The following is a 24,806-nucleotide window of genomic DNA, read 5'->3' on the forward strand; positions in this document are numbered from 1 at the left end:
GGGTCTGTCGTCACCTCCCGCTGGGTGGGTTTTCAGCAGACAGTATAGCGTGTGTACAGTCTGTCGGTGGACTGATAAGGCTGTTTCTGAGCGATCCGCCCCGGCGTTGCCTTTCATCAGACGTGTGTACGAGCCTTTAGAAGCAACAGTCCAATGAGCCCATTGTTCTATTCATTCTGTCTAGTTCGGACTGTTCCCTTTGCCTCTTCCCCCATCCATAGCAAAAGAAGGCATCACTACCCTGTACACATTTGTACAGAACACGACCCAGAGCTTCTGCTCATGGCATTAAGTCCCACAGTAATTCAGCAATGGTTCAGGTGTACGCACCTTTACACCAATTTTGGAACTCATCTGTATGTTTGGGTGGAAACCAGAATGCCCCTAGGAAACCCACACAAATATGGGTCTAACATTCAGAGTACATAAAGATAGTGTCCTGGCCCAGATTTGACCCATGGATGCAACTGTGCTGCCCATAGTACCAGTCATACTCCTTATTCATTGCTCATAGTGCCAGTCATACCATCACTTCATTGCTCATTGTGCCAGTCATGCCTCCTGTTAATCATCAGTTATACCAAAAGCCATTGATAATCACCCAATATACAAGTGACAAGACAACCCTTGCTTGATCATCAACCACCTGCACACTGGTGACAATCCTTTTACATCACTTTTTTTTTTGTTAATGATGCCTTCTATGTTGTCTTGCTGATGCCCCCAGTTCATTTCATTCTGTATTGATGACTCTAACTTTGCATTGGCACCACATCACACCAGCTTTTCATCTTCCATTCTCAGAAGTGTCTGAGGTGTAAAACGATAGGATAATAAACATCTTCATCTTTATACCAAACCAATAAATTGTGTTGAGAAATCCTGGCTTATATGGTAGTGGCTGGATAGTGTAATGGTTAAGGGCTCTGCCCCTGACACAGGAGACCAGGGTTCGAATCTTGGTTCTTCCTGTTCACTAAGCCAGCACCTTTTCAGTGAGACCTTAGGCAAGACTCCCTAGCACTGCTAATGCCTATAGAGCGTGCCCTAGTGGCTGCAGCTCTGGCGCTTTGAGTCTGTTATATACATGTAGGTGTAATGTAGATGAGAATATTTCAATCCAAACCAGGTTTATCTACATTACATTCTCTGCTCAGCAATAGTAATTGTATGTCTGTGATGGATGCCACTTAAACATGCTTCTGTAATAAGTACATGTGTCCACATTTGTGATTACCATGTGACGTCTTCTGTTGCCATGTGTGTGACATTCCTCACAATAAATGTTTTTCACCAGTCTGTATCCCGTAAATTCTTCCGGATGGTGATTATGTTTCCTGACTCTGTTGTGTTCTTATTCAGCATTTGCCTGGTTCTATCGCTATGAGGGGAAGTTCCCAACATTTAAGAAGGTATGGCGTGTGCCATGTACATTATCTGCATGTTGTGTGCACTATCCATAGACATGTTCATGTCTGGGAAGTGTCCTAGTGCTGTGTATTTCTTCTACATACATCCATAGTTTTTTTGATCTGCAGAAAATAAGAAGTCTTCCCATAGTGCACTGCTCTGCACGTCTGACGTGAGCTGCAGAGAGAGAATGAAGCAAACAGAGGATAGGGGCTCATGCAAGGAGACCAAGTACTGCTAAGACCTGCAGTCCCTGCACCACTCGAAGTGCCAGTGAGTTTGGATGAGCAGCACCAATGTAAAAAAGCTCCTTAAAGTCTATCAAGAACAGAGATAAAAAGCCAGCTTGTCCACCTCCATTAGAAATAGCAAAAGTCCATCAAGAACCAAGGTGGACAAGCTTTTTTTTAAGCTCATGAGCATGAATCGCCAAGCAATTGTGGAAGCAGAATATGGATTCCTCATAGTGTTTATAGGTTTCGGAAAGGGAGGCCGTCTGCTCCAGGGGCCTTATTATTTGCCATGGAAGCTACCCCAATTTCTAATTCCTACAGTACAATGGGAGCTTCTAATAATTTCCTGTCCTCCTGTGTCAGCGCTGCAAGGAGGATAACTTGTATAAAGGTCTCTAACTCAGGAGTACATGACATTCTAGATACATATAAATCCAAGTAAAATCTTCGAAATTCTAAAATAATTCCTTCTGTGTCGTTAACCACTGGGTCGGCTGGGGTTTGAAGCGCTGCAATAAAGTTATGACCCTGCTGCGCTCTCACAATGGTTGCCAATAAGTGTCCCCTCTGATCTCATTCATCAAAGAAGGCCTGTTTGGTAAATAACCGCTTTTGGTTAACTTTTTTCTTTAGAAGACTTTGGTACTGATGCTGAGTTGCCAACCAGCTAGCCTGCGTCAATTCAGTGCGATTAGATATATTCGTCATTTCTGCCTCCACCACTGCCACGCGTGGGCTTTTTCCCATTCCGCAGAGGCAGTCTTAGGTAAGCTGACTTTTTACCTCTGTTCTTGATGGACTTTTAATATTTTCTAATAAAGATTAGGGTGGCACTGCTTAGGAGAACTTGATCAGCTGATATATTTATAATGTTCTGATTTGCTGGTCATGCTCATGTGTTAAACCAGGAAATCATCACAGCAAATCAAAACCTGACAAATCTATCAACTGATCACATGCTTCTGCATAAATTATTCTAAGTATTACCAAGCCTAATAAAGAGGTGTCTTACATTGGTGGTGCTTACCCAAACCTGTTCTTGCTTTTCATTGAGGTAGAATGGAGGACAGAATGGGGAGAAAGCGTAAAAATTAAGTGAGGGCAGAGCTGCAGAGGAAGATTGGAAGACATATGAATGTAGAGTGGAGAGCAGGGTAAGAATAGCGTTTAGGAGGGAGAATTGGAATTGAGATCAGAGTGAAGACTAGAGGGAGAGGAAGATTGAGGACAGCTGCAGAGGAAGAGTGGAAAGCATGGTGAAAATAGAGCTGCAAATGTAAAGTGTAGCGCACAGGGAAAGAGAGTAAATACAGAATGACAAGTGGGGGGCCTAATGAAGGCAGAGGTGCAGAAGGAGAGGGCAGTGAAGAGTTTGGACAGAGCTGCAGAGGAAGAGTGGTGGGCAGGGTAAGGAGAGAGCTTTAGAGGAAGAGAAACCAAGAACAAAGAGTAAGACAGATTAGAGTGTACAGCTTTAGAGGCAGGAGAGGCGATTTTATTAGCGCGATGACTGTTTTAGGGCGTAGATAATGGGAATAGTGTAAAATCACACCCAAAAGTCTCTCCTGCCACCTGCGGAAGCATAAGTTGCATACTCAAGCAAACAGAATAGAAAAGGAAGTCCGGCACTGCGGTATATAAATTGCAATTAATCCATATAAGGCTGTGTTCACAAACATGCATGCAGCAGACAGTTCATAAGGAACAATACAGTCCTACCATAGGTGAAATGGATGGCCCGAGGTGCAGGTTGATATTCGGGAAGCCTAAAGACCGTTTCTCACGGCGGTGCTTCTTCTGAGGCTCAACCATGTTGTATTCTGTTTGCTTGGATATCTAATGGGCTTGATTCACAAAGCGGTGCTAATCCAGTTAGAGACTTTAGGCGTGATAACCATTGCACCACGCTGGTGAAAAGCCAGTTTAGGCATGATAAGTTTAGGCGTGATAAGTTTAGATCGCACGCAAAGTCCCGCACGCAAAGCAGCGCCATTAAACTCTATGCGAAGTGCACCAGACTTTGCTAGCGCAAAACTTTGGATCAGCTGTGCACTGCGGTGCTAACCCAGTTGGTGCTTAAACTTATCACGCCTAAACTTGTCACACCTAAACTTATCACACCTAAACTTATCACGCCAAAACTTAATCACGCCTAAACTGAGTTTAGGCGGGATAAAGGGCTTTTCACCAGCGTGCTAACTGTTAGCACCGCTTTTTGAATCAAGCCCAATGAGTACGCGACATTGAGCCATTGATGGTACTAAGCTTGTCTTTCCCGGGTTATACTGCAGCTGCCATTCTAGTGTTTCGTAGTGCCGACCACTTGCTTCTTTTCTTTTGGTGAAATACGTTGGATACTGCAGTCTGCTTGGCCATCACACATAATGAGGTGTTTGTAATGGTTTCTTCTTGTGGTTTGCAGTGAGTTTGCTGTGTGGTGTAGTAGGGTAACCATAACAATTTGCAGTGGTGCGATCCTAGATCCATGGACAGAAGATGGAGATGTTGTAGCTAAGGGTCAGTAAAACGTATTTCCTGTGCAGTGAGGAACACTAGTGCCTCCCACGGGAAGAACTGAATCCTCTCCCTAGCTACCAATATCTGTCTGTCCAATTTTGTGGGGGTCTTCACCCTCAAACTTCACCTTGTAGAAGGGGAAGGAACGGAAGAAGTCAAAGGCAGAGAGTCTATTTGAGCAGAAGAAGAGTAAGAAGGAGATGGAATTTGAGCAGAAGTTGGCCAAAGAAAAGGAAGAAATGATGGAGAAGGAAAAGCAACTGAAGATCAACCGTCTGGTACAAGAGGTAACTGTCCATTTTACTACATAGCAGGGGGGAGAGAGCTCAGGGCTTTCCAATAATATGGAGGCTATAGCAAAGTCTACAAGTTGGAGGTGCCCAACCAGCAGTGTTACACTAAAAGCCAAGTATGTGCAATTAGCTGATCTTACCTTTTGTCTATAGAATTAGATCATATGTGCTCTTACTGGGGTGTATATACAGTATGTCCTCTAGAATTCTCTCTACGGGGGGAGGGTTACAATTCTAATTGATAAAATGGTCTTCTGTAGAATTATATTGTGTTATGTTGTGTTTCTGCGTCAACACTGGCATCACTTGTACTGTTTGTCACTAACCCTCTGTCATGTGACCAGGTGTCAGAAACAGAACGGGAGGATCTGGAGGAGTCAGAGAAGGTTCAACATTGGGTGGAGAGATTATGTCAGACCAGACTAGAGCAGATTTCCGAAAATGATGCACACGAGGTAAGGGCTTTCTTTTCGATGACTACTGTTCTTGACGATTGACTCTTGTGTGTTACCATTTTCATTTGGTATAAAGTTAAATATGTATTGAATGTATAGACATGAGATAGTTGTGTATTGCTATTGTGCATTTCCTGATGGTGTATTGTAAGCGTAACCAAGGTTCTATTCTTGAATTTTCTTATTTTTCAAGTTTTATGACTCAAGGGACTCATCTGTGTGGTATGGCTGTAATGGTGGATAGTGTACTAGTTAAAGAGAATCTGTACTCTGTACTCTAAAATTCTTACAATAAAAAGCATACCATTCTCTTCATTATGTCCTCCTGGGCCCCTCTGTGCAGTTTCTGCCACTCCCTGCTGCAATCCTGGCTTGTAATTAACAGTTTTAGGCAGTGTTTACCAACAAGACAAGGCTTCTAACCAGATAGGCTGTGAACAGCTTACTGTCTGACTCATGTAGAGCTTGGAGAGGGTGTGTAAAGCTTCTGCCAATGACAAGCAGTGCTGCACATTCCACACATTCCAGCCTGAGCCTGACAGAGCCGACAGAGGAAAGAAGATAATATTTATTACAGAGACAGTGCAACTAGAAAATGCTGCAGTAAGACAGACCACATTAGAACAGGCATAGGAACTTATAGGATAGAAGAAATAAGGCTCAATTTTTTATTACAGAGTCACTTTAAGTGCTCTGCCTTTGACATGGGAGACCCGGTTAAGGGTCAGTACCCATTCAATAAAGAGTCCTTAGGCAAGACTCCCACTGCAGGGTGGTCTCTTGAATATTCCATTAGTGGCTGCAGCTATTGAGTGCTTTGAGTTCATCATAGAGAAAAATGCAAATGTTAGGATTATTATTATTATATCTCCACTCATCAGCTTCTCCCATCTAGCAGTTATAGAATGCCATAATGCAGTTTAAGGCTCCCTGCACACTGCAAATCCGTTTTCCGATTCCGATTCCGTTTCCGATTCCGATTTTCCTTGAATACATTCAACAGAAAAACGGATCAAAAAACGCAGCATGCAGTTAAGATTAAAAATCTGAATCGGAATCGGATGTAAAAACAGATTAAAAATCTGAATCTGAATCTGATTTGCTTGCAGTGTGCAAGAGGCCTTATGGCTATAGCTCTGCTTCCTCTGTGGAAATAGCCAGTGTCCTGCGTTGGTGGATGTTTTATAGTTCTACTTGCTCTAATGGAACAGCTAAGAAACAATGACACCGCTGGCTTACTGGGCACTTTGTTCCTCATGTCCCAGTTAGGTCATCAGTTGCATAGAGATAAATTAACCACCACCACTGTTCTCTGCTGGGTATACAGGTCCTCTTTGAACACTGAGCCAGATTTTCTTATGTGTGAACTGAACTTCTACTCAATTTAAACTTTCAATCTTCTACAGAGTAGATCATTTTAATCCTCCTGTAACATAATTGGTTGTTTAGATTGAAGGTGTTCTTCGCCTTGCATCATCCTTTATTCGATCAATCAGTCTGTGTAGTATTGAACTCTGCATGGCTTGTTGTTGGATCCAGGGGTCATCAGCACGTCCAGTGGTCACAGCATCTCCTCCAGCATCTGTTCCACCTGCTGCACCTGTCAGGAGATTTGTTGGAGGCCTGCAGCTTCACACCACAGATTTGGATGAGGTTCACTTGGAGGAGTCCAGTCGCCCTGTAAAACGGATGGCACCTCCTCCTCCATCACCCCGTGGAATGCCCACATCCCACCCTGCACACACGTCTGCTTCACCCAACATCACCATGATGAGGAAGAGTGCTCCTCCAGCTCCCTCAACCTCCTCCTGGTCAACCCCTATGCAACCAACATGGATGCACCTCCCTACTCAACCATCTCCACCTCCTGGAGGATCTGGCCGGCCTCCACTGCCCTTTTCAGATGAACTGAAGAACTACAGAGGACGATCTCCCCTGAGGCCTTCCAACCCAGAACCCAGTTATCCACCAAGCCCAAAGGTACCGTCTATAAACAGAAGTTAATTCATGTAGGAAACAAATTCATGGTTTGAGTATTTATTGCAAACATTCTGTCGGGGTTCACTACGTCAGATTAATATGTACGTGATTCAGTAATGTGGAAATTTAGCTGCAGCTTAAAAATCAGCACTAAATAGTTACAATTTATGACCGTTAATATTCAGTAAATAAGCTGCATGGATGGGAAAATGCCAGTACAGTGAAATCACAAGATAGGCAAGCTTATTTTTATTGCTCATTGGGAAATAATTACAACAAATTACACCAAAATATCTATATTGTGCAACTTCTGTTAGTAGATTTTATTGCATTTTGAAATTTGTCTAAATATCATGGACCAACTCACCCCGATTTGAAGGTCATTTGCAAAGATGAGGGCTAAAAGTACACGAATAGTCAGTTTTCGTAATTTAGGAATTAGTGGACAATGAGTTGAAACTTTTGAGACCACCAGGATGTCTTTTGTCCAACACTAATGCTGAATACTCACCTGAAGACGCAGGAAGATGGATCACAGTGATGTCACCCAATGCCGAGCATTTCCTGATCCATCTTCCTGCAGGCTCGCGCGCAGGCACACGACGGGCGAACGAGAGTTCAAACGATCCTGGCACTTTGCATGGGAGTCGTCTGGGATCTTAAAGATCCAATCCACTGTGACAGTCGTTATCACTGAGCGTCACAAAGCATTGTTTACCTATTCACACACTCATACCTATTCCACGAGACCACGGAAACGATTGCTCGTTGCTCAAAAAAATCACCGGCCATCGGAAGAATTGCACACAAAATCACAAAGTGGGGACAAGCCTTATGGTGGCCATACATGGTACAATTTTTTCATACAATCTTACCATTTCTATGTAGTATAAGGGTAAATTAAGTGAATATACTAAAAGGATAATTTAGGCAGTTCCCTTATATTACATAGAAATGGTAAGATTGTATGAAAAAATTGTACCGTGTATGGCCACCATTAGGCTGGTTTCTCATCCTGATCGTCGCTTCTGTGCCCCTGGATGCTTGTTCAGAGCCTTTGGCTAAAAGGGTCCTTACATCAGACATATACAATGCAGTTCACTCGCTGTATATACCATCTTTTTATTAATGTCACAGTCACAACATGACCAATCAGATTCCACATTCATACACAAAGAATTGAATGTGTGCATTAAACACCAAGTGAACACCTGACTTATCTGGCTTTGCAAATTTGGCCTTATTGGCTATTCATGAGGCAATGCTCATGCAAAAATGCATTTGCTTTCGCATGCCAAACTATGCAGGGTCAAAAAACAATACCGCAAAGCGGTTGCCCTGCGGGAATTAGTTCATGCTTCATTAGCACTATCCAGGAATGCCACGGGGAGGCTTCCCAATGCCCCCATACAACAGGGGGGCCCCAAGCTCTCTCACTGCCTGGGAACCACAGCGGCACCCCAGAGGAGGAGGCTGGGGGGCGCAGGCGACCCCCCAAGCGTGGCCAATGCCGGGGAGGGCCGTCCGCACCCGCCTCCTAAATTAAAAACAGGCACTTACCTTAACGTCCATTGCATCCTGCTGCTGAGCATGACTTGGGGGCACCACATGAGAAATGAGTGAAGCATGGGTCACCCCAAGCTTGTAGAGCTCGAGGTTGACTCACACGCAGCACTCCAAGGGGGGGGGGGGGAGGACGGGCGCAGACAGCTCACTCCAGGGCTCACACCACCTAGAACAAGCCATCCACCGCCCGCCTCCAAAGGGGGGATAGAAATGAAATGCTTACACAAAGAATTGAATGTGTGCATTAAACACTAAGTGAACACCTGACTTATCTGGCTTTGCAAATTTGGCCTTATTAGCTGTTCATGAGGCAATGCTCATGCAAAAATGCATTTGCTTTCGCATGCCAAAATATGCAGAGTCAAAAACCAACACCGCAAAGCGGTTGCCCTGCGGGAATTGGCGCTCCTGGATAGTGCTAATGTAGTATGAACGAATTCCCGCTTTGTGGTGTTGCTTTTTAAACCCTGCATAGTTTGGCATGCAAAAGCAAATGCATATTTGCATGAGCATTGCCTCATGAATAGCCAATTAGGCCAGACTTGCAAAGCCAGACTTGCTAGGGTTAAACTTGGTGTTTGAGCATGCATACATTTTCTCATGAAAAGATTCCACATTCACCAGCACAGAAAACAAATGCCCAGATGTGCAGTGACAGATGACCTACGAGGACCAGAATGTGGCAAGGCTTCTATCAGTATTATGCATGAGCCTAGAGGCACCAGTGTGGTGAGAGGCCAGAGAAGGTGACAAGTGGGCCCCTTGACAACCACTAAGCTGTCATGTCTGAAGAACCCACACTCACCGTCTTGGAGCCGTGGTGATGTCACCGCCCTGGAGAATATAGAGCTGAATGGGTGGGCTGGATGGAACGGATTCAGTATGCTAAGTTAGAGCAGGATCATCCACCAGGCAACCTAGGCAGTTGCTTGGGGCCTAGTGGGTGTCAAGGGGGCCACCTTCTCTGGCCTCTTTTTATTTCAGATTTCCGAAAGGAACACAAGGGGGCGCCAAATGAACTACCTTCCCTTGGTCTCCATTACATCATAATCCATCTCTATGGTGAGTGTGAGAATGGTGGGCAGGGGAAGGGGGTGAGAAAGGACGGCTGGGCCAGCCAGGGAACAGGAGCACTCAACACATTAGCAGTGCGGTTTGGTTGGCGAACCTGCATTTGAGTTGGGATTTGCGGGTTCAGCAGAGGGGGGGGGGGGGCGGCAGAATTTCTGTGCCTATAGGTTGACGAGATGTAAATCTGGCCCTTCAGTGGGAGATGCACTGCAGATACCAGTATGCCCAACTACTTGAGAAGAAGCCTAGGCCTCTGGCCTACCCCTGGGGGTTGCTGTTCATCTGTCTGCAGGCGGGTATCGCAGTGTAAGAAACCTTTTCTACTAGCAATCGCTAAACGCTAGCGATTGCGTTTTGTCACTCGTTTTTAAAGCGATCGCAATTTTGCATATGCAGTGCGCTTGCATTGCCAAATCACAGTAAAAATTGCTCCCGAACGCGATCGCTTTGGACAAAATTGAATCACGTTAGTGGAAAATACCTACCGTGATTCCTATGTTGATTGCAAAACCTAGCCATTTAAAAATCCCTAGCGTTTTGCGATCTAGCTGAATCGCAGTGGAAAAGGGCCCTGATGTATAGAGAAGCTGTTTATCTCCTGCACAGAATGTTTTTCTTACTGTAATAAATGGGTCTATATTATATCCCATCAGGCCTCGAGGGACCCGGGCCGCAGCGAGCAGAACAGGTGCAGCAAATGGGCCCATCAATACAGATTCACATAGTGAAGCACTGTGTGAGACAATCATAACAGGAGAGGCCATACAAAGACATATATCCGCATTTAACATAATGATCGCTTTATAAGACCTGCCACCTGGGGAAGATAAACTATGAAAAGATAAAGAGCAAGTTGTATGTTATAGTGATTTATAACACCCAGCTCCCCAGGACATGCACTACACGGAGATACAGTGCATTCTGTACATTATATACTGTGGTGATATACTGTATATCCACTGGCCTCTTGGGAATATATGACGCACAGAACTACATAGAATTACAGAGCAATGTATACATTGTATATGGTGACTTACAGCACCAAACTCATGAGGGAGACGTACCATAATTATATAGTAATGTAACACCAAGCTCTCAAAGAGATGCACCACACAGGCCAAGATATGCAGAGTGATCCATACATTCTATATAGAAATGTATGTGAAATGGCTTCCACCACACGGACCCACAGATACAGAGCAATCTATACATTCTACAGTTATTTAAGTAGCTTCCAGGGAGACCCAGAGATACACAGTGAGTTATACAGTATATAGTGACATAACACCCGGCCTCAGTGGAGATACACCACACAGAGCCAGAGATGCACAGCGAGATATACATTATATATAGTGACATATAACACCCAGCCTCAGTGGAGATACACCACACAGAGCCAGAGATACACAGTGAGCTATACATTATAGTGACATATAACACCCAGCCTCAGTGGAGATACACTACACAGAGCCAGAGATACACAGTGAGATATACATTATATATAGTGACATATAACACCCAGCCTCAGTGGAGATACACCACACAGAGCCAGAGATGCACAGCGAGATATACATTATATATAGTAACATATAACACCCAGCCTCAGCGGAGATACACCACTCAGAGCCAGAGATGCACAGCGAGATATACATTATATATAGTGACATATAACACCCAGCCTCAGTGGAGATACACCACACAGAGCCAGAGATGCACAGCGAGATATACATTATATATAGTGACATATAACACCCGGCCTCAGTGGAGATACACCACACAGAGCCAGAGATGCACAGCGAGATATACATTATATATAGTGACATATAACACCCAGCCTCAGCGGAGATACACCACACAGAGCCAGAGATGCACAGCGAGATATACATTATATATAGTGACATATAACACCCGGCCTCAGTGGAGATACACCACACAGAGCCAGAGATGCACAGCGAGATATACATTATATATAGTAACATATAACACCCAGCCTCAGTGGAGATACACCACACAGAGCCAGAGATTCACAGCGAGATATACATTATATATAGTAACATATAACACCCGGCCTCAGTGGAGATACACCACACAGAGCCAGAGATGCACAGCGAGATATACATTATATATAGTGACATATAACACCCGGCCTCAGTGGAGATACACCACACAGAGCCAGAGATGCACAGCGAGATATACATTATATATAGTGACATATAACACCCGGCCTCAGTGGAGATACACCACACAGAGCCAGAGATGCACAGCGAGATATACATTATATATAGTGACATATAACACCCGGCCTCAGTGGAGATACACCACACAGAGCCAGAGATGCACAGCGAGATATACATTATATATAGTGACATATAACACCCGGCCTCAGTGGAGATACACCACACAGAGCCAGAGATTCACAGCGAGATATACATTATATATAGTGACATATAACACCCGGCCTCAGTGGAGATACACCACACAGACCCAGAGATACACAGTGAGCTATACATTATATATAGTGACATATAACACCCGGCCTCAGTGGAGATACACCACACAGAGCCAGAGATGCACAGCGAGATATACATTATATATAGTGACATATAACACCCGGCCTCAGTGGAGATACACCACACAGAGCCAGAGATGCACAGCGAGATATACATTATATATAGTAACATATAACACCCGGCCTCAGTGGAGATACACCACACAGAGCCAGAGATGCACAGCGAGATATACATTATATATAGTGACATATAACACCCGGCCTCAGTGGAGATACACCACACAGAGCCAGAGATTCACAGCGAGATATACATTATATATAGTGACATATAACACCCGGCCTCAGTGGAGATACACCACACAGACCCAGAGATACACAGTGAGCTATACATTATATATAGTGACATATAACACCCGGCCTCAGTGGAGATACACCACACAGAGCCAGAGATGCACAGCGAGATATACATTATATATATAGTGACATATAACACCCAGCCTCAGTGGAGATACACCACACAGAGCCAGCGATGCACAGCGAGATATACATTATATATATAGTGACATATAACACCCAGCCTCAGTGGAGATACACCACACAGAGCCAGCGATGCACAGCGAGATATACATTATATATATAGTGACATATAACACCCAGCCTCAGTGGAGATACACCACACAGAGCCAGAGATGCACAGTGAGATATACATTTTATAGCAATATAAATAACTGGTGCTGAGGCAGGGGGGAGGAGTTATGGAAAGGACTGACTCTGCTTGGGGTGACATGATGTCGCACTCTGTGGTATGGACAGTTTCTGGGTCTGTCGGTGAGTCTGCCACACACTGCTGTATCCAGTACAGTAAACTCTCCCCAGAGACTGCTCACTAGCTACATTAACTTAGCCCTGAAGTGAAAGGAATTTGGACACTGCTTGTCACTGTTGACTTGTCTGTCCACTATGAAGATCATCTTCCTCTAATGCAGTGGTCCTCAAACTAAGACCCGCGGGCCGAATGCGGCCCCCCGAGGCTTTTTCACCGGCCCCCCACTCACAAAATGTATTACTTATAGATGCGGTCCACTACATCTTTAACCACTTAACATCTCAGTCGTTTTCAGCTTATGCATCCGAGCAATGTTCACCTCCCATTCATTAGCCTATAACTTTATCACTACTTATCACAATGAACTGATCTATATCTTGTTTTTTCCGCCACCAATTAGGCTTTCTTTGGGGGGTACATTTTGCTAAGAGCCACTTTACTGTAAATGCATTTTAACAGGAAGAATAAGAAAAAAAATGAAAAAATTCATTATTTGTCAGTTTTCGGCCATTATAGTTTTAAAATAATACATGCCTCCATAATTAAAACCCACGTATTGTTATTGCCCATTTGTCACGGTTATTTCACCATTTAAATTATGTCCCTATCACAATGTATCGCGACAATATTTTATTTGGAAATAAAAGCATTTTTTCCGTTTTGCATACATCACTATTTACAAGCTTATAAAAAAAAAAGTGAGAAATATTTCATCTTTACATAGATATTTAAAAAGTTTAGACCCTTAGGTAAATATTTATGTGTTTTTGTTTTTTTTATAGTAATGGTTTTTTTTGGGTTTTTTTTATTAAACATTTTATGTGGGCATTTTTGGGAGGGTGGGTTTTAAAAGTGTTTTATTTGGGGAAATATTGGTGTATTGTAATGTTTTTGGGCATTTACATGTAGTTTTACTTTTTGGCCACAAGATGGCAATCTCGATTTTTTTTTACATGACGTCACTCTAAGCGTACAATGTACGCTTAGAGGGACACAGCTTCAGAAAGAGCGAAGCTTCCGAGAGAAGCTGTCGCTTTTTCAGCGGGGGAGAGGAATCAATGATCGGGCTCCCCAGTCCGATACATTGAATCCGTGGCTACCGACTCCGCGGCCGGGAGTGCGCGTGCACGCGCGCGATTGGCCGCGGGAGCGCGCTTGTCCTCCTTGACGTTTTTATACGTCAAGGAGGACAAAGTGGTTAAATATTGATGTCTCGCATATAGGGCTTGATTCACAAAACTGTGCTAACTGTTAGCACGGCCTTTCGCGCAGTTTAGCGTGAAAAACATGTTTTCACGCGAAAAACGGTTATTGTGTGCAAAAATTCGCGTTTAAATTTTTGCACGCGATAACCGTTATCATGCAAAATTTCGCGCAAACCACATTTCACAGCATGCTAACAGTTAGCACCGTTTTGTGAATCAAGCCCATAGAATAGCAATGCTGGTGCCATCAATCCACAGGGAAGCCAGCAAGCAGTCATTCGCTGGCTTCCAATCCAATTCCACATCAGGTGACACTGCTGTCCAATTGGACGACAGGTTGCTCCCTGAGTATGCTTCACTGTGTGGCAAAAAGAGGTGTTTTACTATCTGCACATACTGTATTGGGGGCATAATATTTGCACATGCTGTGTTGGGGGCATCATATCTGCTTTGGTTAAATGGGAACAAAAGGGCTACATGTGTTAACAGGTAATAGTTTACACTACCTATGCTCAATGTAATGTTTTCTACATCATATTATGTATACTCCGGCCCCCCATTAGTTTGAATTATGTTGACCCGGCCCTTGACCGAAAAAGTTTTTTGGGCCCCTGCTCTAATGCCTTCTAAATCACAGACCTGTGGACAAGTATGGAGATCAGGTGACTCTACTGGCTGCTGGCTTGTTCCAGATGTGATTGGAGTCATTACTAAACACAAAATAGCAACATGACAGCCATGGAACCGCCATTTTAGAAGGAGAACTACCCTGTTTCCCCCAAAAATAAGCCCTCCACAGAAAATAAGCCCTAGCTGTATACCAGTAGAAAATCGGACACTGTTAGTGTATGGGAAGGTGTGCAGTCTCTTACCACACCTCCCTTGTGGCTGCGTCCCCCTCTGTTCACATGTAAATGGCTCCAGTATTCTAACATGGTCGGCACCCTTCGAACCGGTTGCCGCACATGCACTGCATGCTGGGTCGGCTCTGTGATCGCACTCCCCTCTCGTCATGATCAATGTGCACTTGCACTGAAGCGCCCCTGTCGCTTATTGATTATGATGAGAGGGGAGCATGGTCACAAAGCCAACCAAGCACACAGCGCATGTGCGGCAACCGGTTCAAAGGTCACCCACCATGTTCATTTACTGGAGCCGTTTACAGGTAAACGGAGGGGGACGCAACCACAAGGGAGGTGCTGTAAGAGACTGGACACCTCCCTATACACTAGCATACCGTCAGATTTTATATTCCTCAAATATATAAGCCCTCCCCGAAAATAAGCCCTGGCAATCTTTTGGAGGTAAAATGAATATAAGACAATTAATTGTCTTGTTTTCAGAAAAACACGGTATGACAGCATCTACAGTAGATACCTTTACCCTTTGGTTTCCTTATTAGAATGAGTGTGGCATATCTCTCTTGAAAACAAGCCTTGATGATCACCAATAAATCTGATTTACATCATTAGGCCTCTCTGTATGTCTACCCCTCCTCCCCATTATAAAGGTTTTCAATCACGATGACAATAATTAACATTTCCATCTCTCCGGCGATTCATTTCTGTTTATTTGGTTTGTTTTTCTAATTGAAGAGGGTGATTTTTCTTCTTGATGATGTGAAGGTTGTTCTCTGCAGATCGTCAGGAATACGTCCAACGTCAGTAAGATCTCCTCCACATCAAGCAACCCGCTGGTATGTGTGTGAGGGGAGGGAGGGGCTCTTGGCTTGCAGTGATGAACTGGTGTGATTTTGGGGTCAATGAGGAACGCAGTGGCGTAGCAATTGGGGGATGTACATGTTGCGACCACACTGGGGCCCTTGGGCTAGAGGGACCCACTAAGGGTCCTCCTTCATCCATCTTATTAGCTATTTATTGGTGCTATGCTGAACCAAAAATCAGACCTGGGTACAAAATGAGATGCTTACTAAATGAGAGGGAAGCCTCAGGATCCTATTGAGGCTTTCTTCGGTGCTCTGATGTCTCCCGTTGCTGAGCGCGGCCCCCCAGAAGATTAGTGACAAGGCATTGTCACTAATATCGGGGCTGCGCACCTTCTCTTCCTTCAGCAAACGCAAACATGCCAGCACATGCACAGTAAGCGAGCTCCGTGCTGCTGCGCATGCGCGGCCGTGCTCCCATGGCTGCTGCACAGTCGCGCTCATAACAGGAGCAGCGCGGCCTCGATGTGGAGGGGGGTCACACTCAGAGACAGGGGACAACAGACCACTGAGGGAAGCCTCAATTGGACCCTTCTTCAGGTTAATATCTTACTATTTCTTGAAGGAGAGATTTGTCAGTCAGAGCTATGTTAATGCAGGAATAGGAGTGATGAACAGTGAACAAATACAGTATGTGAAGTCTTTTTCAGCAGTGTGTTGACATCTCCAGATGTCATAGAAGTTTTAGGGAATTATCTTGTTGTCTAGAGGAATCTAGACAGGAGTCTAGAATTGAGTTCAAATTCCCAATGACAAAATATTGCCTTTTTGCATTTTTCTTGCTGGTTTTATTACTTCCTTAATAAATGCTGTCTGATTTGTATTCAGAGAATAAACATTAACTAGGGTCATACTTTTTTGATTGAATTCTGCTACCAAAACGATAAACCTGCCCTGAGATGTAGGATCTGGGAAAAGAACATCCTCTGGGATGCGGGAAGCAGTGAGGCTGAAACTATTGGCAAGAAAAGAAAATATACTGTAGATGGCATGTTTATTCTGTAACCCAGCTGCTGAGGTATGTCTAGTCCATAATCCGGCCACTGAGAGACACGGGTATAATCCGGCAAGTGAGGCACATGGGTGTAATCCAGCCACTGAGTGACACGGGTATAATCCGGCCACTGAGAGACACGGGTATAATCCGGCAAGTGAGAGACACGGGCGTAATCCAGCCACTGAGTGACACGGGTATAATCCAGCAAGTGAGGGACACGGGCATAATCCAGCCACTGAGTGACACGGGTATAATCCGGCCACTGAGAGACACGGGTGTAATCCGGCAAGTGAGAGACACGGGCGTAATCCAGCCACTGAGTGACACGGGTATAATCCGGCAAGTGAGAGACACGCTATAATCCAGCCACTGAGAGACATGGGTATATTCTGGCCACTGAGTGACACTGGTATAATCCGGCCACTGAGTGACATGGATAGAATCCGGCCACTGAGTGACATGGCTCTAATCCGGCCACTGAGTGACGTGGCTATAATCCGGCCACTGAGTGACGTGGCTATAATCCAGCCACTGAGTGACGTGGCTATAATCCGGCCACTGAGTGACGTGGCTCTAATCCGGCCACTGAGTGACGTGGCTATAATCCGGCCACTGAGTGACGTGGCTATAATCCGGCCACTGAGTGACATAGCTCTAATCCGGCCACTGAGTGACATAGCTCTTATCCGGCCACTGAGTGACATAGCTATAATATGGCCACTGAGTGACGTGGCTCTAATCCGGCCACTGAGTGACGTGGCTATAATCCGGCCACTGAGTGACATAGCTATAATCCGGCCACTGAGTGACATAGCTATAATCCGGCCACTGAGTGACATAGCTATAATCCGGCCACTGAGTGACATAGCTATAATCTGGCCACTGAGTGACGTGGCTATAATCCGGCCACTGAGAGACACGGCTATAATCCGGCCACTGAGTAGCATGGCTATAATCCGGCCACTGAGAGACACGGCTATAATCCGGCCACTGAGAGACACGGGTATAATCCGGCCACTGAGAGACACTGGTATAATCCAGCCACTGAGGTACATGTCTGTGATTTGACCATGGATAGAACCCGGCCACTGAGTGACATGGTTCTAATCCGGCCACTGAGTGACGTGGCTCTAATCCGGCCACTGAGTGACATAGCTCTAATCCGGCCACTGAGTGACATAGCTATAATCCGGCCACTGAGTGACGTGGCTATAATCCGGCCACTGAGTGTCGTGGCTATAATCCGGCCACTGAGTGACATAGCTCTTATCCGGCCACTGAGTGACAAAGCTATAATCTGGCCACTGAGTGACGTGGCTCTAATCCGGCCACTGAGTGACGTGGCTCTAATCCGGCTACTGAGTGACGTGGCTCTAATCCGGCCACTGAGTGACGTGGCTCTAATCCGGCCACTGAGTGACATAGCTATAATCCAGCCACTGAGTGACATGGCTATAATCCAGCCACTGAGTGACGTGGCTATAATCCGGCCACTGAGTGACGTGGCTATAATCCGGCCACTGAGTGACGTGGCTCTAATCCGGCCACTGAGTGACATAGCTATAATCCAGCCACTGAGTGACGTGGCTATAATCTGGCCACTGAGTGACGTGGCTATAATCCTGCCACTGAATGACATGGCTATAATCTAGCCACTGAGTGACGTGGCTATAATCTGGCCACTGAATGACATGGCTGTAATCCGGCCACTGAGTGACATAGCTCTTATCCGGCCACTGAGTGACATAGCTATAATCTGGCCACTGAGTGACGTGGCTCTAATCCGGCCACTGAGTGACGTGGCTCTAATCCGGCCACTGAGTGACGTGGCTCTAATCCGGCCACTGAGTGACGTGGCTCTAATCCGGCCACTGAGTGACATGGCTCTAATCCGGCCACTGAGTGACATAGCTATAATCCAGCCACTGAGTGACGTGGCTATAATCCAGCCACTGAGTGACGTGGCTATAATCTGGCCACTGAGTGACGTGGCTATAATCCGGCCACTAAGTGACGTGGCTATAATCTGGCCACTGAGTGACGTGGCTATAATCTGGCCACTGAATGACATGGCTGTAATCCGACCACTGAGTGCAATGGCTATAATCCGGCCACTGAGTGACGTGGCTATAATCTGGCCACTGAGTGACGTGGCTATAATCTGGCCACTGAATGACATGGCTGTAATCTGGCCACTGAGTGCAATGGCTATAATCCGGCCACTGAGAGACACGGCTATAATCCGGCCACTGAGAGACACGGCTATAATCTGGCCACTGAGTGACGTGGCTATAATCTGGCCACTGAATGACATGGCTGTAATCTGGCCACTGAGTAGCATGGCTATAATCCGGCCACTGAGAGACACGGCTATAATCCGGCCACTGAGAGACACTCGTATAATCCAGCCACTGAGGTACATGTCTGTGATTTGACCACTGACTGAAACAGCTGTAATCCGGCTGCTGGGTTACATGTCTAGTCTATAATCTGTGTACTAACATGGCTATAATCTTGGATGGGTGAGATGAGGGGCCCCAGGGAGATAAGATGTAAAACCTGTTTAAAATAAACAATATACGGGAAAATCAAATCTATTGGACACAAATGTTGATGCATTTCGTGGGCCTTACCCGGTTCTTCAGGTCAATAGTATAGTATCTGTACGTAAGACAAGATACCACAGACACTCCAAGTCTGTGGTGTTTCATTTTACAGACACTACTATTGACCTGAATAAGGCACCCTCCCTACCTACTAATTGCAGAGTACTGTCAGTGAAGGCGACAGAACAGCATCTTACCTGATCCAGTGACGGGGTTTAGATGCTGTGGATGGCAGACTGGACAGAGGGAACAGAAGTGTAACGATAGGTGTCAGCACACAGAGAATCTGATTATTGATGATCTGCAGAATCATCAACAATACAGATGTATACCTGATTATGGATGATCTGCAGAATCACCAATAATACAAGTATGACTAACCTCTGGACACCTAATGAAGTGTAAGTGTTTGGTGCAACTGTAGGCTATCTCCCGTGGGGCGGGAGACACAGATAACTACGGCCAGTGACCACCTGAGGAGCAGGTGGCCCTCGGCTGTGCAGGGACTATCTCTTTAAGAGAAGGAGATAGAGATAATCTTGCAGCCAGTGATTCCCTGGTAGACTGGAAATCAGACTGTACTGCAGCCCAGGATTCCCAGATGGATTGGGAATCAGACTGTACTGCAGCCAGGGGACTCCTATGGGATAGAGGCCACTGGCTGACCTGCATTCTTATGGGAATGAAACAGATGTAAGAGTTGCAGACGAAAAGGTAGTGGTACAAACATCACCCCTTCGGGCTTTCCCTCTGGAACATCCTGTTGGTAGGGACTCAGAGTACTGTCCAATCCTTCCAGGTCTCGGTAGCTGCCAGGACTACCCTCTGAAGTAGAATGGTCTCAGGGGCTGAGGGCTGTACTGTCTCGGGCTCGAAACACCTGGACAAGGCGTCGGCTTTGATGTTTTTACTACCAGGGGTATACGTTATAACAAATCTAAATCTTGAAAAGAACAAAGACCACCGGGCCTGACGAGGGCTAAATCTCTTGGCGCCCTCTATGTACTCCAGGTTTTTATGATCTGTATAAACTGTGATAGTATGCTCTGCACCTTCTAGCCAATGTCACCACTCTTCAAAAGCTAATTTAATAGCTAAAAGCTCCCGGTTGCCAATATCGTAGTTTTTCTCTGCGGGTGAAAACCTACGAGAAAAGTAGGCGCATGGGTGGAGTTTGCCCTGCAAACCAGAGCGCTGGGACAATACAGCCCCCACCCCAACCTCTGAGGCATCAACCTCCACGATAAAGGGGATGGTGACATCCACATGTCTTAAAATGGGTGCAGAACAGAACAGAACCTCATTAATCAACTCCTGGAAGACTGGCCGGGGCGTTACACAACCCGAAGGGCATCACCAGATACTCGTAGTGCCCGTCGGGTGTGTTGAAGGCCGTCATCCATTCGTCACCATCTCTAATTCGAACTATGTTGTATGCGCCTCTTAAATCTTGTTTAGAGAAAATCTTGGCGTTGGTAACCTGAGTGAACAAATCATCAATCAAGGGTAATGGATAACGATTTTTCAATGTAATCTTGTTCAAGCCTCGATAATCAATGCAGGGACGAAGGCCTCCATCCTTTTTCTTTACGAAAAAGAATCCTGCCCCTGCTGGTGAACGAGAGGGACGGATGAAACCCTTGGCCAAGTTCTCTTTGATGTATTCCTGCATTGCCAGTTTCTCAGGCCCAGATAGATTATAGAGGTGACCCCTTGGAGGCATACAACCAGATCTTAAATCGATGGGACAGTCGAAGGTACGGTGAGGGGGAAGTTTATCTGCCGATTTGGGACAGAATACGTCAGCAAACTCTGCGTACTGAGTTGGCACACCTTTAACCTGAATCTTGGTTACGGTTACTTTCGCTAAACAGTGATGATGACAATGGGTAGACCAGCTCGTTAGCTGACCTGAAGCCCAGTCAATCTGAGGGGAGTGAAGTTGTAACCATGGCATGCCAAGAATAATGGTGGAGGTTGCCATACGCAGGACCAGAAACTGTAGACTCTCTTTGTGTAGCACCCCAACATTGAATATAAACTCAGGGGTCCGAGAAAGGGGTTGTCTACTTTGCAGAGGAGAGTCATCTACAGCAGTGACCAACAGCTGTTGGTCTAACAGGAGTAAGGGAATTCCCAAATTCTTTGCAAACTCGTAGTCTATAAAGTTAGCCGCTGAACCAGAGTCTAGAAAAGCTTCAGTGGGAACAGTCTGACCCTCCCACGTGATAGAGCAGGGAAGGAGCAGACGATTATTGTTTAGAGGTAATAACTGCGCGCCTAGCGTATTACCTCTGACTACACCTAGGCCGCAGCGTTTCTCGACTTTTTAGGACAATTCTGTACCTTATGACCCTCCTCTGCACAGTACAAACAGAGTTATTCTGTTTTCCTGCGATTCTTTTCCACCTGTGTCAATCTTGAATGTCCAATTTGCATTGGCTCTGGCGGAGGTGACACGGGTGGAGGAGAGGCATAGGAGACATATCTTACAGTATTCTTACCCCGGGTTTGTTTTTGATAGCGTAAACGACGATCAACCCGTACTGCTAAAGAGATTGCCTCATCAATAGATTTTGGTTCAGGATGTCCCAACATCTAATCAGAAACTGCATCTGATAAACCGGATAAGAAACAGTCTAACAATGCGAATGACCCTCCCCTAGCTGACACAGCCCACTTCCTGAATTCAGCTGCGTAAACTTCTACCGGATCTTTACCCTGACGTAAAGTCTTAAGCTTCTGCTCAGCAGTGGAAGCAATGTCCGGATCATCATAAATTATGGCCATAGCCTTAAAAAATTCCTCAACTGATGACAAAGCCTCATGCCCTGCCTAGAGGCTATATGCCCATGTTTGTGAGTCCCCTGACAAAAGGGTCTTAATAAAAGTAATTCTCTGTGCCTCAGTTCCCCATAAATTAGGTCTTAACTCAAAATAAGACAATAGTCGATTTCTAAAGTTCTGAAAGTCAGATCTATGGCCAGAAAACCATTAGGGTACAGACATACACAAGTCTGTAACAGGAGGAGATCGCACTGCATTCACAGCCGTTAGGAGGACTTGTATGGACCTAGACAAAGCGGTAATCTGCGTCTGTTGGCCATCCAACACCCTGATGAAATTCTCCACCGAGGTGGTTAGTCCATCAATACGGCTGTTGAGTAAGTCCATTTTGTTTTTTAGGTCTGCCGTTCTGTAACGATATGTGTCAGCACACAGAGAGAATCTGATTATTGATGATCTCCAATAATACAAGTATGACTAACCTCTGGACACCTAGTGAAGTGTAAGTGTTTGGTGCAACTATAGGCTATCTCCCGTGGGGCGGGAGACACAGATAACTACGGCCAGCGACCACCTGAGGAGCAGGTGGCCCTCGACTGTGTAGGGACACTCTTTAAGAGAAGGAGATAGAGATAATCTTGCAGCCAGTGATTCCCTGGTAGACTGGAAATCAGACTGTACTGCAGCCCAGGATTCCCAGATGGATTGAGAATCAGACTGTACTGCAGCCAGGGGACTCCTATGGGATAGAGATTACTGGCTGTACTGCAGGAATGACTCTCTGAGGAGCAGGAGGTCCTTGCAGCTGACACCTGGTGGATTAGTGTCACGGGTAGTACAGACAAACTGAACATTTGAGGGATGAGTGACAGCCAGAAGGGTCAGGCAGGCCAGGTCGGCAACACACGAGCAGATAAGGTACAAAGACAGAAGGCTGATTCGGTAACCGGGTACAGGCAAGGTTGGCAACTGGTAGACAGATAGGCAGAGGTACCGAATCACAAAGCAAGAGAGAGGTCGACAGAGCCAAAGGTCATAACAGATATCAAGCACAATCCTAGTCTGAGGTGTGAGGTCCTTGGTCTCGACACCCGGGAACTAGTCTAAAGAATAACACAGTATCCTATGCTTGGGTGTGAGGTCCTTGGTCTCAACACCCTGGAACTGGTCTAAAGTATAACACAGCAATGACACAGTAATCCTAAGCTTGGGTGTGAGGTCCTTGGTCTCAACACCCCGGAACTGGTCTAAAGTATAACACAGCAATGACACAGTAATCCTAAGCTTGGGTGTGAGGTCCTTGGTCTCAACACCCTGGAACTGGTCTAAAGAATAACACAGCAAATAACAAGAGCGGAATCTGGCTAAGTGTGAATTCCCAGGTCCACCTGGTTCTAACACACTAGGATCTGACTGAGGTCTGAGTGCTCACACGTAAGTATTCGCAACTGCAGACAACCAGCAACTGACAAGCAAGATCTATATATACTACAGTGCTCCGCAGCGCCGCCACTCAGACAATCAGGAGTTCCGCTGGGATCAGCTGATCGTCCTGATCAGCTGATACCTTTCCTGCTGGCATAAAGGTCCTGTCTTCTAGCGCGCGCGTAGCTCTACATCTGTGTGCACTAGAAGGCCCAGGCAAACCAGACACATGCCGCTGTGCGGAAACCGCCGGTCTGAACGCGGAGACAGCCGCCCCGCCGCCAGACCGCGCGGCGGCATCTCTGCTATTCATTACAAGAAGAAGACAAATAGGAGCAGAAGTGAAGTGAGCACATTTCTCACACAGATCTTTAAAAGAAGGAGTGCTAGTTCTTGGGGAGATGGGTTGCAGCAACTGTCATCTATATCATTTGGCAGGTTTGCTGGCCTTGTTTACAGTTGTCCTTTCTTGTAGGTAGCAGATTTTAAGAGTCAGAGTTGGTTCAGTTATAGTGTAAGGTTGTTCTCTTCCTAGCTACAAAGAATTCGTGTTTTTCAGCTGAAAGTAGGGCTGACAGTCAATCCACAGACTGATTAGGAACCATAGCAGAGGGTCTTATGTTCAAAGTGGATCTAAAACATATTGTATCTGCCATCCTTTTTTATCTTGCAGTATGAGATGGTTGGGACCAGATGGTTGGGGGCTGGAAGGACCGCTTTTAGAGTGGGGTCTACACTTTCATCAAGCCCCATTTCAGTAATGTAAGCAAGGTCAGAAGACTCCATTTAGTCATTTAAAGCAGAACTGAAGAACCTTCTGCCAGCCCCCTTCAGCCAATGCACCTTCAAAGTGATCCTCCATTCCTCACGACGGCTCACTTGTCTACATGCAGTGGATACTCGACTTCGAAGTCTAGGTCCACTCCCCCCTGGCCACGGGTATCCTCTTGCGCGTTCCCGTAGCCAGGAGCATACTGTGCAGGTGCAGTAGGAGAAAATCTCTACTGTGCCTGCGCAGTATGCTCCCAGCGATGAGAGCGTGGACGAGGATGTGCACGGCCAGGGCCACACAGGCGCAGTAGTATCCAGCTCCGCTAAGTGAAAGTGATCCCCAGCGTGGGAACGAAAGATCGTCTTGAAGCTGTGTAGGCCCAGGTCGGCTGCAGGGGGCTGGCAGAAGCCCCAGGTAAGTGAAGCTCTTAT

At 45.8% G+C, this 24,806-nt stretch overlaps 1 protein-coding gene across 3 annotated transcripts in view; it reads left to right on the plus strand.

The window, feature by feature from the left end:
- The window catches only part of USH1C (USH1 protein network component harmonin), a 123,951-nt gene that overhangs the window by 79,715 nt on the left and 19,430 nt on the right, over window positions 1–24,806 (plus strand). The window contains exons 15-19 of one of the 3 annotated variants that reach the window (XM_068260348.1): window positions 1,363–1,412; window positions 4,295–4,447; window positions 4,798–4,908; window positions 6,448–6,888; window positions 15,705–15,761. The exons of the other annotated variants lie outside the window; for them this stretch is intronic. Of the exons in view, the coding sequence (XP_068116449.1) occupies window positions 1,363–1,412; window positions 4,295–4,447; window positions 4,798–4,908; window positions 6,448–6,888; window positions 15,705–15,761 (812 nt within the window). The remainder of the gene's footprint in view (window positions 1–1,362; window positions 1,413–4,294; window positions 4,448–4,797; window positions 4,909–6,447; window positions 6,889–15,704; window positions 15,762–24,806) is intronic. 3 annotated transcript variants of the gene reach the window in all.

Source organism: Hyperolius riggenbachi, chromosome 11 (genome assembly GCF_040937935.1).
Source record: "Hyperolius riggenbachi isolate aHypRig1 chromosome 11, aHypRig1.pri, whole genome shotgun sequence".
NCBI classification, from domain to species: domain Eukaryota; kingdom Metazoa; phylum Chordata; class Amphibia; order Anura; family Hyperoliidae; genus Hyperolius; species Hyperolius riggenbachi.